Source organism: Ornithorhynchus anatinus, chromosome 5, assembly GCF_004115215.2.
Source record: "Ornithorhynchus anatinus isolate Pmale09 chromosome 5, mOrnAna1.pri.v4, whole genome shotgun sequence".
In the NCBI taxonomy this organism is placed as follows: Eukaryota; Metazoa; Chordata; class Mammalia; order Monotremata; family Ornithorhynchidae; genus Ornithorhynchus; species Ornithorhynchus anatinus.
The window spans coordinates 140,453-157,920 of NC_041732.1; the positions used below are offsets into that span (position 1 = coordinate 140,453).

Consider the following 17,468-nt stretch of genomic DNA (forward strand, 5'->3'; position numbering starts at 1 on the left):
GCCAGCTGTGTGACTTTGGGCAAGTCACTTCACTTCTCCGGGGCCTCAGTTGCCTCACCTGTAAAATGGGGATGAAAACTGTGAGCCCCACGTGGGACAACCTGATCACCTTGTATCCCCCAGCGCTTAGAACGGTGCTTTGCACATAGTAAGCGCTTAAAGAATACCATCATTATTATTATTATTACCCCAGCGCTTGGAACAGTGCCTGGGAAGCAGCGTCACTCGGTGGAAAGAGCCTGGGCTTCGGAGTCAGAGATCATGAGTTCGACTCCCGGCTCTGCCACTTGTCAGCTGTGTGATTGTGGGCAAGTCACTTCACTTCTCTGTGCCTCAGTTACCTCATCTGTAAAATGGGGATTAACTGTGAGCCTCATGTGGGACAACCTGATTACCCTGTATCTACCCCAGCGCTTAGAACAGTGCTCTGCACATAGTAAGTGCTTAACAAATACCAACGTTATTATAGTGGGTGCTTAACAAATACCCACATTATTATTATTAACCGCCCCCTGCCCCAGACAGAGGAGTACAGTAGAGGCCTCGCGTGAGTCCGTAGGCCGTTTATTTCCTGTGGGGGCCCCCGCCGCCCCCGCCGCCCCCTCCGCAGGCGGCCCCCGCACTCAGGGCCAGAAGGGCCAGCAGAGCCGCCCCGCTGGCGGCCAGCAGCGCCTCTACCGCGGCCTGCGCCCGGCGCAGCTCGGCCGGGTCCGGCGGCGGGGGCCCGGGCCGCGCCAGCACGAAGCGACCCGCCAGCCTCTGGCCCACGAAGCAGCGGTAGAGGCCGGGGGAGGAGACGCGGAGGCGGCTGCCGCCCGTGGCCGGGTCCAGGACGGGGCCCGGCGAGTCCGACGCGTTGGGCTGCAGCTGTTCCAGCCACGTCAGGGCTCGGGACTCGCCCAGCCAGGCCACAGGCCTGCGGGGTCCAGTGCGGGGGAAACGTTCACATCAGGAGCCGCCCCCGGGCCCCCCATCCCTCCCCTCCCCACTCTTCCGCCCCACCTCCGGACCCCCACCGAATAATAAGGAATAACTGTGGTAGTTGGTAAGCGCTTACTGTACGCCAAGCACTGTTAATAATAACGTTGGTATTTGTTAAGCGCTTACTATGTGTCAGAGGTCATGAGTTCTAATCCCCACTCCACCACCTGTCAGCTGTGTCACTTCCCTTCTCTGTGCCTCAGTTCCCTCATTTGTAAAATGGGGATTAAGACTGTGAGCCCCATGAGGGACAATCCGATCACCTTGTGCCCCCCCCCAGCGCTTAGAACAGTGCTTTGCACATAGTAAGCACTTAACAAATAACATTATTATTATTATTATCCCCATTTTGCAGATGAAGTAGCGGAGGCCCAGAAAGGTGACGTGATTCGCCCTGGGTCACGCAGCAGTTACGAATCGGAGTCAGTGGGGATTAGAACCCGGGTCCCGCTCCCACCTGTAAATGGAGCCCGAGGGACAGGTCAGCCAGATGGCCCCGCCGCCCTGGGGGACCTCGTAGCGGCCTGCGACCAGCAGGGGTCCGGGTGCGGGTCCGGCGGCATCGCAGGGCTCCCAGCAGGGCTCGATCCTGAGCTCGGGCCCCCGGCCGCGCCCCGGAGGCTGGGCCAGGCCGCATGGCCGCGGGCCGCCAGGGGGACGCAACGCGAAGCAGAGGCCCAGCCGCTTCCGCTCGCCCGGGGCCCCACACCGGCTACACCGCTGCCACGGCCCCCAGCGTGTCAACAGCGCCGCCCCGACCCCTGACCCCGCAGCCCCGACCCCGGCCGACTCCTGCCCCCGCACCGGCTCGGGGCCCAGGGCCCGCTGGCCCAGCCCCGCGTGGCTGAGCCGCAGGGCCTCGGCCGGCTGGAAGTCCACCTCGTAGAGCGCGCGCGTGTGTCCGTCTCGGTCCCGGCAGCGGTAGAGGCCAGATGCATTGGGCGTGGGCCGGTCGAGGCGGAGGGCGCCAGACGCCACCACGGCGGCCCCGGGCGGGAGGAGGCCCGACGGCGCCCCGAGGCCTGGGGTCAGGGGGCGGAAGGCCCAGGCAGCCCGGGGGGCGGCGGCGCAAGGGAGCATGGCGGGGTTGTGCGACACGAAGGCCAGGCGGCAGGGCTCCCCGCCACCGGGGCACAAGATGGACCGGCACCCATGGGACCCCAAAACCAGGAGGAGCAGGAGCCGGGTGGTGGCGGCCATGGCCACAGCCAGCGCCATAGGGACCCGGCGGGGAGAGAAGAGCCGGACTCACTGTGACATCAGCGTGGAACCCTGCTCCACCCGCGCCCTGGAACTGGGGGTCCCGCCCCGCTGCCCCTCCCAAAGGGCCCGGTCTCCCCGAGACCCGGCGTGGGCCCTGCCTGCCCCTCTCCCCACCCCTCGCAGCCCCGGCCCCTCTGTCCAGCATGCCATGGGCGACGGGGAGCTGGCCAGGGGACCGCGGATGGTGCGGCGCAAGTCAGCACCACAGCTGCACACACAACTCGATCCCGAGTCCCGCTGGCGGTGGGGTTGGGGCGGGCACCCCATACCCGACAGACGGAAAAGTCCTTCCACAGAAGCGCGGCCGAACACCGATTGCCTGGCTGCACTGAGGCCCAGAAGTCTCCCCTGCCAGGAGCCTAGGCTTGTGCTGGAGGGTCTGCCCAGTGCACGGAGGGGCAGGAGGCCGGGCCAGAGGATCTGCCCGGTGCTGGGCGGGAGCCTGAGCCTGGCATTGCAGTTCCCGTGGGTTTAAAGTGGTTCCAACTACCGAGGCGGCTGAATGCTCAGCTTCCAGAGAACGGCCCTGCCGCATGCAGCCTTGCTGGGACATCACAGCAGCCAGGCGGGACGGGATACGAAACTGACACCCCCGCGCATGCACAAAGGGACATTTCTCTGTACGCTGGTCATCTGGCAGCCTGGGCACACCACTGGGCACACCACTGGGCACGGCTGCATGGGCAGCTGAACTTGGTTCATTAACACCACCTCAGAAAGAGTCTGGCGGAATGGGGATGGTGGTGGGCCATTGCGGCGGCCTGGGGCCTGACCCGCCATGAGGCTGGCACAGCCCTGGATCTCGCCACCTGGCCCCAAGTCAAGGACCGTGTGTGACGGGTGGCGGGAGAGACCCAAGCCTGGCAGTTCGCCCCCACCCCGAGAACTCCCACGCGTCGACCAGAGCCCCAGCACGGCCCGGTTCGTGCCATCGTGGCGCCTCTGGAGAGGGATGACAGGTCCGGCCTCAGTCCAGACACGGAGGGAAAGTGGCAGACAGTTGGTTAGGGTGACAGCGGGACCACGTTCTCTTCAGCCCGCCTTCCACCGCCCAAGGTACCAACACCCCCGACATGCCAAGATGTGCACATCATCCCATCGAGTGGGAGGGCGGGGAGGGGCGGGGGCAACAGTCAGAGTCGTGAGAAATGGCCAAGTTCCCAGACCTGCCCCCCTCGTCCTTCACAAGCAGGGAGGAGGCGCCCCACTCTACCCCGCCACGCCCCAACAGATACATCAGGTCTTCCTCAACATAAGGGCCACTGAGGAGCTGCTGCAGGGTCTCAAAGATGCCCCTGTGCCCAAGAAGAAAAGTGAGAGATTCCAGATTGTGACAATTAGCGAGGCATCTCATTACGCCCGCTGCCAGGAGGATCCTAGCTAGAGAATACTCCTAGGCCTCCTATCAGAGAGTAGCCTTCAATCAGCAGTATTAGCTGGCACTGGCAGTGTGCAGAGCAATGTAATGAGAGCAAGAGAATGAGCAGACGTGATCCCCGCTCTTGAGGAGCCAACAATAGCAGAGGAGCGGCTATTCCAGTGAGTGGCAGCCAGGATGAAGAAGGAGAATGGGACATGTACATATGGTCACTGACCAAAGGCTCCCAGAATCACAAAGTGGCTTCCTAGCAGAGCGGTGGGAGTGGTGGCGGCGGGGGGGTAGCGTGCGTTGCTGGGACCGAGGCCCCCGGATCAGCCTTGTGAGTCCCACAAGCACCCATGGGTGAATCTCACCATGCGCAGTGGCTTCTCCGGGCGGGCACAGAGGAAAACCACCATTCCCCCTCACCGCGCCTCTTCCCCAGCTTAGTGGAAGAGGTTAGTGTGCTTAGTGGAAAGAGCTCGGGCCTAGGAGTCAGAGGATCTGGGTTCAAATCCTGGGCAGGTCACTTCACTTCTCTGTGCCTCAGTTCTCTCAGCTGCAAAAGGAGGATTCATTACCTGTTCTCCCTCTTACTTAGACTGTGAGCCCCTTGGGGGACCTGGTTGTCTCCCCCTCTAGACTATAAACTCACTATGGGCAGGGAATGTGTCTGTTAATTCAGTTGTACTGTACTCTCCCAAGGGCTTGGTACAGTGCTCTGCACATAGTAAGCACTCAATAACTATGACTGATTTATTGATTATCTTGTATCTCCCCCAGCACTTAGTACAGGGCTTGGCACAGAGTAAATGCTTGATAAATACCACACTCATTATAAGGAGAAAGGATAATAGAAAGGAATTATTATAATTATAGCAGCCTAATAAATGGGATTTGTTGATTATATTAGGCTGCCATAATTATTATAATTCCTCTTGGCCATTCATGCATCTTCTTTGTCCCTGAACTCTGGCTTGCAGGACTATTTGAGCACCTACTGGGTGCAGAGCACTGTTCTGAATGTTTGAGGAGTATCAGCATTAGAAGGCACTGTCCCCGCCCTCAAGGAAGTTACCATCTAGTGGGAGACAGACACTAAAATAAATTACGGATAGGAGGAAGTGATCAAGCGAAAAGATATGTGCAGAGGTGCTATGGGGAGTTCTGAGTACTTAAGTGCTTAGGTGAATCAGAAGCTCAGTCAGTTGAACAACCAGTGGTATTTATGGATCACTTACTGTGTGCAGGAGCACTGTACTGAGCACTTGGGTGTGTACAGTGAAGTAAGCAGACACATCCCTGCCCTCAAGGAGTTTACCAATCTAGTGGTGGAGACAGACATTAAAAATCAATAGTATAAGGAGAGGTAAATAGTGCTGTGGGTTTGGGGGTTGGGTGAATACTTACGTGTTTGTAATTAGACGCTCAAGTGCATGGTGAAACAATAGGGAGGGAAAATAGGATTAGGATCTGAGAGGTTAGTCAGGAAAGACTTCCGGGCAGAGATGCATTGTTAGTAGGGATATGAAGAACCGCTATTAAAAATGAGAAGCGGTGTGGCCTAGAGGAAAGAGCCTAGGAGTCAGAGGACCTGGGTTCTAACCCGGGCCCTGCCGCTTGTCTGCTGTGGGATCTTGGGCAAGATGCTTAGAACTTCTCTGTGCCTCAATTACATCATCTGAAAATTGGGGATTAAGACTGTGAGCCCTAGGGGGGACAAGGACTGAGTCCAACCTGATTATCTTGTATCTACCCCGGAACTTGGAACAATGCTTGACCCATAGCTAGCACTTAACCGATACCACACAGACACCAAAAAGATGGGGAGAGCAGTGGTCTGTTGCATGCAAAAGGGGAAGGAGTTCCAGGCAGGAAGGAGGGTGTGAGCATTCAATCGTATTTCAGTTGTATTTATTGAGCACTTACTGTTTGCAGAGCACTGTACTAAGCGCTTAAAGTTGATGGCACATTGAAGTAGCGTGGCTTAGTGGAGAGAATCTGGGCCTGGGAGCCAGAGGACCTGAGTTCTAATCCCAACTCTGCTACACTCCTCCTGTGTGACCTTATGCAAGTCCCTTAGAGAAGCAGAATGATCTAGTGGCTAGAGCCTGGGCCAGGGAGTCAGAAGGACCTGGGTTCTAATCCCAGCTCTGCCACTGGTCTCCTGTATGACCTTGGGCAAGTCACTTCACTTCTCTGAGCCTCAGGCACCTCATCTGTAAAATGGTGATTAAGACTGTGAGTCCCATGTGAGATATGGACTACGCCCAACTTGAGTACCTTCCTTGTATCTGCCCCAGTAGTCGCTTAGTACGATACCTGGCACATAGTGAGCACTTAACAAATACCATAAAAAAAAAGAGAGAAGAGGGCACATAAGGGAAGTGACGCAGAACTGAGGGCTAATAGGAGAAGTGAAAGCAAAGGGAAGGACTCTGGGCGGAGATGTGAATGAAGTTGGGGCCGTGGTGGTCTGGCTCATATGCTGGGAGGAGGGAATTCCAGGCCATAGAGAGGACCGACCCAAGGAGTTGGAGGAGAGAAAGATGAGACTGGGGTACAGTGAGTAGGTTGGCATTAAAGGAGCAAAGCATAAGGGCTGGATTGTAGTAGGAGATCAGCAAGATAAGGGAGGAGGGGTTGAGCTGAGTGCCTTAAAGCTGATGGTAAGGAGTTTCTGTTTGTGGCAGAGGTGTCTGGGGAACCACTGAAGGTTCTTGAGGAGAGGGAAAACATGGCCTCAACTTTTTTAAGGAAAATGATCCCGGCAAGAAGAGTGCAACAGAGACTGGAGAGAAGAGAGATTGGAGGCAGGGAGGTTGGCGAGGAGGCTGATGCAGTAGTCAAGGTGGGACATGATAAGTGTTTGGCCAAACAGGGTAGTAGTTAGGATGGAGAGGAAAGGGTGGATTTTTAGACCTGTTGTGCAGGTAGGACTGGCAGGATTTGGTGACAGGTTGAACACGTGGGTTGAATGAGAGATGAGTCGAGGATAACGTTAAGGTTTCAGGCTTGTGAGACAGGGAGGATGGTGGTGCTATCTACAGGGATGGGAAAGTCTGGAGGAGGACGGGGTTTGGATGAGACGAAGAGGAGTTCTGTTTGGACATATTAAGGTGGAGATGCTGGTGAAGCAGCCAAGTAGAGATGCTCCAAAAGTAGGAGGAAATGTGAGACTGCAGAAAAGGAGGGAGGTCAGAGCTGGAGAGGGAGATCTGAGTATCATCGGCTTAGAGGGGGTAGCTGAAGCCAGGAGTGCCACTGAGTTCTCCGAGGGAGTGGGTGTTGACGGAGAATAGAAAGGGACCCAGAGCTTTGAGGCACCTCCACAGTTAGAGGGTGGGAAGCAGGAAAAGCCTGTGAAAGAAACTGAGAAGGAGCAGCCAGAGAGATAGGAGGAAAACCGGGAGAGGACAGTGTCGGTGAGACTTTCATTCATTCATTCAATCGTATTTTTTGAGTGATGACTGTGGGCAGTGCACTGTACTAAGCACTTGGAAAGTACAATACAGCAAATAGACGGAAAATCCCTGCCCGCAACAGATTCACAGCCTAGGGGTGGCGGGGGGAGACAGACATTAATACAAGTAAAGAGACACCAATATAAGTGTCTCTTTATATGAGAGACTCTATATGTCTCTCTATATGAGAAGCAGCGTGGCTCAGTGGAAAGAGCACGGGCTTTGGAGTCAGGGCTCATGAGTTCGAATCCCAGCTCGGCCACTTGTCAGATGTGTGACTGTGGGCAAGTCACTTAACTTCTCTGTGCCTCAGTTCCCTCATCTGTAAAATGGGGATTAAGACTGTGAGCCCCAGGTGGGACAACCTGATTCCCCTGTGTCTACCCCAGCGCTTAGAACAGTGCTCGGCACATAGTAAGCGCTTAACAAATACCAACATTAATTATAAGTAGAATTAGAGATATACACATATATACATTTGTCCTGTGGGGATGAGAGGGAAGATGAACGAAGAGAGCAAGTCAAGGCGACGCAGAAGGGAGTGGGAGAAGAGGAAAGGAGGGTTTAGGCAGGGAAGACTTCTTGGAGGAGATGTGCCTTCAATAAGGCTTTGAAGTGGGGGAGGGCAATTACCTGTCTGATATGAGGAGGCAGGGTGTGGGCGAGAGATCGGTGGCGATAGATAATAATAATAATGGTATTTGTTAAGCGCTTACTATGTGCCAAGCCCTGTTCTAAGCGCTGGGGTAGATTCAAGGTAATTAGGTTGTACCACATGGGGCTCACAGTCTTAATCCCCATTTTACAGATGAGGTAACTGAGGCACAGAGAAGTTAAGTGACTTGCCCAAAGTCACACAGCTGACAAGTGGCAGAGCCGGGATTAGAATCCACTATCTCTGACTCCCAAGCCCATGCTCTTTCCACTGAGCCACGCTGCTTCTCTATGGATAGATGAGATGGAGGTACATCTCCCTACCCTCCTCACCCCCTTAACTGTCACTTCAGCACTTCTGCATCAACTAAGCACTTGCATGCACACCAGCCCCTAACCCCCTCCCTCGATTGAATTTATGTGCATATTTTAAAATTCCATTTCTTCCCACTGCCTGCAATTTATTCTAGTATCTGTCTTCCTGGCTAGACTGCAAGCTCGCTGAGGGCAGGGATAGTATCTATTAATGCTATTGTTTTCCCACCATGCTCCAATTGACCTCCACACCCAAACTACCTTCCTTAGATGCAAAAACTCTGGCCCTCCACACTACCCTCCCCACTGAACGTGACTCCCTCGCTTCCCTGTCCCTTCATCGATCCGGTACCACTAACCTGCATCCTTGGATCATCTCCACAGTCCACTTTCTCGGCTCCTGTGTTTGAAGTGCTGTTGGTGGAAATCCAGACACCAGGTCATCCAAGTCCATCTAAATAATAATAATGATAATAATAATAGGGTTTTTAAGCGCTTACCATGCACCAAGCACTGTTCTAACCACTGGGGTAGATACAAGTTAATCAGGTTGGAAATAGTCCATATCCCACATGGGGGTGTGGCTCATGGGAAAGGCTTGAGAGTCAGAGGACGTGGGTTCTAATCCCGGCTCTGCCACTTGTCAGCTGTGTGACTTTGGGCAAATCACTTAACTTCTCTGTGCCTCGGTTACCTCATCCGTAAAATGGGGATTAAGACTATGAGCCCCAAGTGGGACAACCTGATTGCCTTGTATCTACTCCAGTGCTTAGAACAGTGCTTGGCACATTGTAAGCACTTAAATATCATTATTATTATTATTACTATTATTAAGTAGGAGAGAATAGGATTTTATCTCCATTTTACAGATGAGGTAACTGAGGCAGATAAATTAAGTGACTTGCCCAAGGTTACACAGCAGTCATGCAGAGCCAGAATTAGAAAGTAGGTCCATGCTCTTTCCTCTTGCCACACTCTTTCATCTTCATTTCATCCTCATCTACTTTAACTTTGTCCTCTTCTAGCAACATCATTTTTCCAACCTGATTTACTCCCATGCCCACCTCCCTGGCTAGTTGTTTCTGACTTTTAAGTATAAACTTTTAAGTATTTCCTTAAACCGACTTTTCCCCAAGCCCTTGCCTCTAATGATTTGGCCGTATACTTTGAAAAAGTTGAAACCATCAGGCATGATCTCCCTAAAATCTCCCCTGCTCTCCAGTTCCTCCCTCCGCCTGCCCCCCTTTTGACTCTCTCATCTTTCCCAGCAGTATTTCAGGAGAAGATGTTCCGCCATTTCTCAAAAGCCACCCCCTCCATCTGCGCCTCTGAAGCCACCTCTTCACACCTCATCAAAACACTTGACCGCTCCTCTCTTCCTACTCTGTTCACCATCTTCAACTGCTCACTTTCCAATGGTTTCTTTTCCATGGCTTTCAAATACACTCATGTCCCCCCATCCTAAAACCCCCTCCCTTTGACCCCACAGCTCCCTCCAGTTATCACCTCATCTCCCTCCTACCATTCCTCTCCCAGCTCCTTGAGCAAGTTGTCAACACCCACCGTCTCCATCTCCTCTCCTCCAATTCTCTCCTTGGCCCCCTCCATTCTGGCTTCCACCCCCTTCAATCCTCGTAAACCGCCCTCTCAAAGGTCATGAATGAACTTCTTCTTGCCAAATCTATACTCCATCCTCATCCTCCTCGACCCCTCAACTGCCTTTCATACGACAAACCACCCCTTATTAGAGAAGCAGCGTGGCTCAGTGGAAAGAGCACGGGCTTGGGAGTCGGCGGTCATGGGTTTGAATCCCAGCTCTGCCACTTGTCAGCTGTGTGGCTGTGGGCAAGTCACTTAACTTCTCTGTGCCTCAGTTCCCTCATCTGTAAAATGGGGATTAAGACTGTGAGCCTCATGTGGAACAATCTGATTACCCTGTATCTACCATAGCGCTTAGAACAGTGCTCTGCATATAGTAAGCGCTTAACAAATACCAACATTATTATTATTCTGCGAAATATCACCTAGGCTTCGCTTCACTGACACTGTCCTTTCCTCTTCTTTTATCCCTCTGATGGCTCCAGCTGGCTCCTTCTCACTCTCTTTCACGGGCTACCTCCTCTGCTTCCCAGCTTCTAACTGTGAAGGCCCCTCAGGACTCATTTTCGGGTCCACATCTATTTTCCACCTACACTCACTCCCACAGCTTCAACTATCACCTCGACATGGACGATTCCCAAATCTACCTCTCCAGCCCTTACCTCTCTCCTTCTCTGCAGTCCCCTAGAGAAGCAGTGTGACTCAGTGGAAAGAGCCCGGGCTTGGGAGTCAGAGGTCATGGGTTCTAATCCCAGCTCCGCCCTTGCCAGTTGTGTGACTTTGGGCAAGTCATTTCACTTCTCTGTGCCTCAGCTCCCTCATCTGTAAAATGGGGATTAAAACTGTGAGCCCCACGTGGGACAACCTGATCACCTTGTATCCCCCCAGTGCTTAGAACAGTGCTTTGCACATAGTAAGCGCTTAACAAATGCCACCATTATTACTATTCAATCGCATTTATGGGGCGCGTGCTGTGTGAGAGCACTGTACTAAGCGCTTGGGGGAGTACAATAGCACAGTAAGCAGACACATTCCCTGCCCGCGACAAGTTTACAGTCTAGAGTCTAGTCTACAGTCCCACTTCTGCTTTCAAAACATCTCTGCTTGGATGTCCCACCATCACATACTTGGAACCTAACATGTTCAAAATGGAATTCCTTCACCTTCCCACCCAAGCCCCGTCTTTCCCGTAACTCGCCCACATTCATTCATTCGTATTTCTCGAGCGCCTACTGTGTGCGAAGCACTGAACTGAGCGCTTGGACAGTTCAATTCGGCAACAAAGGGAGACACTCCCAGTGTCATCGCCATCCTCCCCACCTCACACTGTCCACAGGAAGCTCTCAGTAAATACCAGCGTGGCTCAGTGCAAAGAGCCCGGGCTTGGGAGTCAGAGGTCATGGGTTCGAATCCCGGCTTTGCCACTTGTCAGCTGGGTGGCTGTGGGCAAGTCACTTCACTTCTCTGGGCCTCCGTTCCCTCATCTGTGAAATGGGGATTAACTGTGAGCTTCACGTGGGGCCACCTGATGACCCTGTATCTACCCTAGCACTTAGAACAGCGCTCTGCACATAGTAAGCGCTTAGCAAATACCAACATTACCATCGACTGATTGATGGACTCCCAAGCCCCGAGTACAAGGGGCTCTGCGGAGTGTAAGCGCCAACTCTTACCGACGGATTGGGTTCGGGGTCCGGGACCGAGCCGACCCTCCCTCCGTCCTCCCCGTAACGGCAGAGCCCTCCCGCGCGGCGGCCGGCCCACTCTGCCGGCAAAGTTGCGGGAGGAGAGCGGGGCCTCCTCGGCGTCCCCTCGGGGGGCCGAGTTGGAATCTCCCTCCCGCTCTTTTCCCTCTGAATCCCCGGGCCGGCCCATCGACCGAGGGGGAGACGCCGAGCGAGGCGGGGGTCACGTGGGCGGAGGGGGGCGGCCCCGCCTCCGGACAGGTGGAACGCTCCGGGCTCCCTTTTCTCGCTTCCGCGTCGCTCACCTGGGCCGGCCCACCGAGCCGCGACGGGGGGGGGGGGGCGGGGAGAGGGCCGCCCTCCCCTCGATTCCTCGTTGTCGCCCTCCCCCTGCCCGTCCGCAGCTGGGCCCGTCCATTTCCGGGGCTCCAGGGAGGGAGGGGAAGGGTCAACCCCCCGCGCCCCACCCCTTGGACCGGGCCGTCCTCCTCCTCCATCTACCTGGGAGGATCCATTCCGGGGCGGGGGGGGAGGGAAGGCTAGGGATTACGGACGGGATTCCCAGAAGGTGGAGGAGGATCGGGACGCCACGGAACTTGGGACCAACTTCGGTCCCGTTGTCCCGAAGACTGGGGGGGAAGGGAAATGTGGGAACTAAGTCCAGGGAGGGGTCCGGCCGAAGGTGGGTTCCCTCTCCCCGACGCGGTGGGCCGCTCCGCCTCCTGCCCTTCGCCCCCGCCTACCTGGGAGCGGCGGGACGGGACGGGACGGGACGGGACGGAGCGCAGAGCGGAACGGGAGCGCCTATGGCTCCGGCGGCGGCGTCCCGTCCGTTGCCGGGCTCCCGATGGGGCGCACCCCGTCTCGCCCCGGGCTCCCCGGCCCCGCTGCTGGGCCTCCTGCTGCTGCTGCTGACCCCCTGGTGCTCAGGTAGGACGGCCCGGGGCCTCCTCCTCCCCCCCTCCGCCCCCCACCGGGACTCACCGGAGCCGCTGGATCCTGGCGGGGGGTGGGGCGGCGCCGGGGCTCGGTCCCGGGGAGGGGGCGGGCCGTGCCGTCGTCCGGGGCGGGTCCTCTGGGCGGGAAACCCTTTGTGAGCAGAGAACGTGTCGACCCACTCTGCTACAGGGTACTCTCCCGAGCGCTTAGTACAGTGCTCTGCATAGAGCAGGCGCTCAGTAGATGCCACTGATGGGTTGGGTGAGATGTGTGGGGAAGGGGGGGGGCGGACAGCGGGCTGAGGGCCACAGGGCGGGGAGAGATTGGAAGCCCTTTGGGGGCAGGCGTCGTGTCTACCAACTCAATTCATTGTCCTTTCCCAGAGGTTTAGCACACTGCCCTGCACACAGTAAGCACTCAAAAACTACTACTGATTGATCGAAGGGACGGTGGGGGGTGGGGGAGGCGGCTCGGGTTGGAGGCTGGGAGTGGCCCTCAACCTCCATCCCTCCATCTCAGCTTTGCCCCGAACTGAACCCCCTCCTGGGCTAAGGGCCGGTGTTGGGAGATGGGGTCCCTGGAAATCCCCCGCCCCCTTTGACCCCCTGCACCCGCTGGGGGGGGGGGGTTCCAGCCCTCGCTGACCCTCCCCCCGACCCCGTGTCTCCATTGTGGCAGCCCCGGCCGATTCCATCCAGGTGACCGTGTCGGACCCCTTCCACGTGGTGATCCTGTTCCAGCCCGTGACGCTGCCCTGCACCTACCAGTTCTCGGGGAACCCCAACGCCCCCATCGTCACCTGGAAGTTCAAGTCCTTCTGCCGCGACCGCATCGCTGACGCCTTCTCGCCGGCCAGCGCCGACAGCCAGCTCAACGCCCAGCTGGCCGCGGGGAACCCCGGCTACAATCCCTACGTGGAGTGTCAGGACGGCGTCCGCACCGTCCGCGTGGTGGCCACCAAGCAGGGCAACTCGGTCACCCTGGGCGACTACTATCAGGGCCGGCGAGTCACCATCACCGGCAGTACGTGGGGCGGAGGGAGCGGGGCCGGGTTTCCCCTCGGGATCCGATTTCCCTCCCCGGCCCGTGAGCCCGAGCCCGCTGTGGGCCGGGGACCCCACGGGATTCCCTTTCCTGCACTCGGCACAGGACTTTGCACACAGTCGGTGCTTAATGAGCACCAGCGATCCTCCCCGCTGGGGACAACTGAGGGGTTTCGCTAATTGGCGCCCGCGGAGAAGAGGAAACAGGATGTGCCGGCTGGGCTGTTTCCCACCACTCATTAGTTGGGCTTTCCCCCAAGCCCAAGAGTCCTGGAGGCGGTGGGAGGGTGGGGCAGGTGGTGAGGATGGATGGGAGGCGGGGGGGAGAAGGCCGGGGTTGGGGGAGAGGCAGGTTTGGGGGCGGGGGGGGCGAGGCACATCATCCCTGGGCCCCTCGGTCCCCCAGCCTGCCCCTTCCCTTGCAGATGCCGACCTGGTGTTTGAGCAGACGGCCTGGGGTGACAGCGGGGTCTATTACTGCTCCGTGGTGTCAGCCCAGGACCTGCAGGGGAACAACGAGGCGTACGCTGAGCTCATCGTCCTGGGTGAGGGCCAGGAGCCACCGGGCACCCCCGGCTGCCTCCTCCCACCCCTCCTCCCGTGTCTGTCTGTCTGTCCGTCTGTCCGTCCGACCACGCTTCGCTCTGTCTGTCCCGGAGCCAATGGGACGTGCCCTCCCCGTTCCCCTCAACACACACACACACACACACACACACACAAAACATACACCGAGTCGGACAGACGGAGGGGCTGGGGGCAGGGGGCTGCCCCATCGGCTCCCTCCTGGTGATGGCCTGATGGAGCGGAGGGCCCGGCCCCCTTCCTCCCTGTAATCCTGTTTCTCTGTCCCTCCAGGCAGGACGCGGGCGGGCGGGGCCCAGCTCCTTCCCGGGTTTGAGATAGGGGTCATGCCAGGTATGGGGGGGGCGGGCAGGGGACGAGGCGGGCAGCTCCCCCCCCCCCCACCTCTCACCCCGTCTTCTCGGCCTGTCACCCTAACCTTTGTGTCCCTACCTCTCTCTCCCCGCCCCCGGCCCCCCAACCTGGTGTCCCCCCCCCCACCCCCCCGCTTGGTCCTGCAGGGTAGTCAGTCGGAGGCCCCGCCCCGGGGGTTGGTGCTCTCTGTGTGTGCGTGCGTGTCCCGTCGAGTCCCCCATGTGTCCTGCCCGTCCGTGGCCGTGCCTTTCCCTGAGCCCGCCCTCCCGTCCGCGGCCGCGCCCTTGCCCTCACGCACCGTGCGCCCCCACAGACTGGTTGTTCGTGGTCGTGGTGGTGCTGGCCGCCCTCCTGGTGATCATCCTCCTGGGCGTGTGCTGGTGCCAGTGCTGCCCACACAGCTGCTGCTGCTACGTGCGCTGCCCGTGCTGCCCCCAGCGCTGCTGCTGCCCCGAAGCTCGTGAGTGACGTTCCGCCGTCCGTCCGTCCGTCCCCCCCGCGGGCCCGTCCCACTGCCTGCTTCCCTGGGGCCTGGACCTAGCACCCCCACTTCCACCCCAGGTCCCCCAAGGTTCGGTTTCCGTTCGGGTGCTCCCTCAACCGGGACCGGCGGGGACCTCCCGGCTCTGGTGACGCTCCTTCTCTGTTCCCGCAGTGTACGCCGCAGGGAAGGCTGCCACCTCTGGGGTCCCCAGCATTTACGCCCCAAGCGTGTACGCTGCCCCCAGCGCCTACACCCACCTGCCGCCAGCCAGGGCCCCTCCCCCTGCCGCCATGATCCCCATGGGGCCCATCTACACTGGCTACACCAACAACGTCGACCAGCAGAGCTCCCGTGAGCCTGATGGGAGGACGGTGGGGTGGGCTTGGGGGAAAAGCGGAGGAAGGACCCCCCCCGGGGGCTGAGGGGAGGGCTTGGGGTGTTTCCCAGGAGTGGAGGGGTTGTCCAAGGACGTGGGGGAAGGGCCAAGAGGGGAGGTGTCCAGAGGTGGGGAGGATCCGCAAAGTAAGGGGCTGCCCAGAGAGGAGGAGGACCCCCGAAGTTGATGACCTGGCTTACCCTTTGTCCTCAGTGGGCCACGACTCGCAGGTGCCATTGCTGAGGGACACAGATAGCAGCGTCGGGTCCGGTAAGGACCGGGTCGCCCCGGGGTCTCCCAGGGCGGGTCGTGGAGGGGGAGCAGTTGTCTAAGGGTGGGGGGCAAGGAGGTGGCCGTGACGTCCACCATCCGTGCGTGTACCCATACAGACATCCGCAGTGGCTACCGGATCCAGGCCAACCAGGACGACTCTATGCGTGTTCTCTACTACATGGAGAAGGAGCTGGCCAACTTTGACCCCGCACGCCCGGGCCTGGCCAACGGGCGTGTGGACAGAGGTAGGCGGCCCCGAGTCCCGCGAGTGGGGTGGGTTCCTGGGGGGGTGGGGGTGGGGTGGGAAGAGTTTCCCCCCGCCCCTCCCCCACTCCGCTGACCCTCACCTCCTCTGCCCCCCCAGCCATGAGTGAAGTGACCTCGCTCCACGAAACAGAGAGCCGCCCCCACTCCAGGCCCCGCCCCCTCAGCCCCCTCCGCGACACGGACGAGGACCGGGGCTGGGGGGCCGGGGGCCGGGGCCGGGAGCCAGCGTGGGAACGGGGGGCCGGTCGGCCCCGGGGACGGGCCCACTCGTTGGATGCCCTGGACGACCTGGACCTCCGCCCCGGTTCCGCCGAGTCGGAGGGCCGGAGGCGTCCGGCCAGGGGCCGGGCCCAGGAGGGAGCCTACGCCCCGCGCAGTCACAGCCGCGACGACCTGCGATTCATCCAGGAGGCCGAGCCCCGGGGCGACCGCCCACGACCCCATCACGACCCCTACTCCTACCAACACCCCCGGGCGCGCTCCCGGGAGCCCCACTACGACGGGCAGCATCTGGAGGAGGCCCTGAGGAGGAAGGGGGACAGGGACCGGAGGAGGCCGAGGAGGGGGGAGCAGGAGGAAGACGACGAGGTCGAGGACGAGGATCCTGCCGCCGCCTTCCCCCCTCCTCCTCCCCCGTACTGCGAGACGGAGTCACAGTCGTCCAGGGAACGGAGGCTGAAGGTGCGGGGTGGCTCCAGGGTGGGGGGTGCGTGCGCGCGCACACGCAGACGGGTGCGTGCACGTAAACCCAGAGGCACAGAGGTGGGATCCGGTGCGGTTCCTGGTCCCGAGGGGCTGCCGGTGTGGGGAGGGGGAGGCAGGGTGACCCACACGTTAAAGGCCGGGCCCCGTCGGTGGGATGAGAGCGGGAGGCCGGACCCCCACCCCTCCGTTGCCGACGGCTCTTTTCCTCCTCCAGACCCTGACGCTGAGTCGAGAGAGTCTCGTGGTGTGAGCCGCGCGAGCGCCGCTGATTTTTGTCCGTTTTCTAAGTGGGGGGGAGGGAGGGGGGAGACTATCCTAATAAAGTTTGCAGACCTGACGCTGAGCATCCTCCGCCTAGGATGGCCGCGGGGGCGGGGGGGGCGGGCCGCCAGAGAGAGCGCTCACGACGCCGCCTCGTGGGCAGCGGGGGAAGCGCAGCCCGCGTCCTATTCTTGGGGCGGCGGCGGCGCGCGGGAAGGAGATTTCGGCGGTCGGCGATTCCCCCGCCCGCACCGGGCGGAGCCGGAACCGAGTCGTCCTGCGGCGGCGGCGGCGGCGGCGGCGGCGGGCCGCGCCCGCGACGTGCGCGGCCCAGGCTCCTCCCTGTCGCGCGCATGCGCCCGGTCCCGCGGTTTCTCCCGGGAGGCCTCCCATTCTCCCCGGCCGCCATGGGCGCGCATGCGTCCTTCACCCCTCCCCCCCCCCATTCAGCAGCTCCTCGGCCCCGCCACCCCGACCTCTCCCCTCCCCGCACCATCTCCCCTCCCCGGTCCCGTGTGTGTGGGGGGGGGGGGGCGGGGAGGGTTCCTCCCGCGCGCGCCGGAGCGAGCCGGCGCCGCGCGCGCCCGAGCTCAGAGCGCCGTAGGAGGCGGAGCGCGCGCCCCGGAGAGCTCCCGCGCGCGCGCGCGCCCGCGCCCCCGCCCGCCCCGCGTCGGCCCAGGGCTCGCGCCTCGGTCGCTGCGCGCGCGCAGCTTTAGCAAAAGAGAAAAAAAAAAAAAAAAAGGGAGGAAAGAAAAAATCGAAAGCGGCGGCGGCGGGGGCGGGGGCGGCGGCAGCAGCAGCAGCAGCAGCGCGATCCGCCGCCGGGCCGAGGCCGAAGCCCCGCCGGAGAGGGACGGGGACGG

The 17,468-nt window shown here is 59.6% G+C and overlaps 2 protein-coding genes and 1 long non-coding RNA gene across 4 annotated transcripts; 1 reads left to right on the top strand and 2 right to left on the bottom strand.

The window, feature by feature from the left end:
- Nucleotides 1-17: 17 nt before the first annotated feature.
- Nucleotides 18-11,444, bottom strand: LOC120638409. The gene is made up of 3 exons (XR_005660061.1): nt 11,310-11,444; nt 8,397-8,491; nt 18-58 (listed from the first exon to the last, which is right to left on the bottom strand). It is a non-coding gene; the product is annotated as an uncharacterized LOC120638409 (long non-coding RNA).
- Nucleotides 548-2,217, bottom strand: FAM187B (family with sequence similarity 187 member B). Its single transcript, XM_029064918.2, has 2 exons — nt 1,439-2,217; nt 548-916 (listed from the first exon to the last, which is right to left on the bottom strand). The coding sequence occupies exons 1-2, from the start codon at nt 2,197-2,199 to the stop codon at nt 565-567; spliced, it is 1,113 nt and encodes a 370-aa protein (XP_028920751.2). The 5' UTR covers nt 2,200-2,217; the 3' UTR covers nt 548-564.
- A 384-nt stretch (nt 11,445-11,828) lies between the features above and the next one.
- On the top strand, nt 11,829-16,681 carry LSR (lipolysis stimulated lipoprotein receptor). Of its 2 annotated transcripts, XM_029065246.2 has the most exons (10): nt 11,829-12,251; nt 12,939-13,283; nt 13,729-13,848; nt 14,159-14,218; nt 14,553-14,699; nt 14,895-15,074; nt 15,313-15,369; nt 15,489-15,617; nt 15,737-16,320; nt 16,559-16,681. In XM_029065246.2, the coding sequence occupies exons 1-10, from the start codon at nt 12,128-12,130 to the stop codon at nt 16,592-16,594; spliced, it is 1,782 nt and encodes a 593-aa protein (XP_028921079.1). In that variant the 5' UTR covers nt 11,829-12,127; the 3' UTR covers nt 16,595-16,681. The 2 variants fall into 2 exon arrangements, with proteins under 2 accessions (XP_028921079.1, XP_028921080.1); XM_029065247.2 differs by lacking the exon at nt 14,159-14,218 and having other exon boundaries at nt 11,831-12,251.
- The last annotated feature ends 787 nt before the right edge of the window (nt 16,682-17,468 follow it).

Excerpts from the sequence above, each read along its gene's own strand:
- FAM187B (XM_029064918.2), bottom strand. The coding sequence starts at position 2,199 with ATGGCGCTGGCTGTGGCCATGGCCGCCACCACCCGGCTCCTGCTCCTC. Across the intron at positions 917-1,438 it reads CCCTCGGGCTCCATTTACAG|GCCTGTGGCCTGGCTGGGCG; the intron begins GTGGGAGCGGGA and ends TGGACCCCGCAG.
- LSR (XM_029065246.2), top strand. The coding sequence starts at position 12,128 with ATGGCTCCGGCGGCGGCGTCCCGTCCGTTGCCGGGCTCCCGATGGGGC. Across the intron at positions 14,700-14,894 it reads CTGCTGCTGCCCCGAAGCTC|TGTACGCCGCAGGGAAGGCT; the intron begins GTGAGTGACGTT and ends CTGTTCCCGCAG. Across the intron at positions 15,618-15,736 it reads CAACGGGCGTGTGGACAGAG|CCATGAGTGAAGTGACCTCG; the intron begins GTAGGCGGCCCC and ends CTGCCCCCCCAG.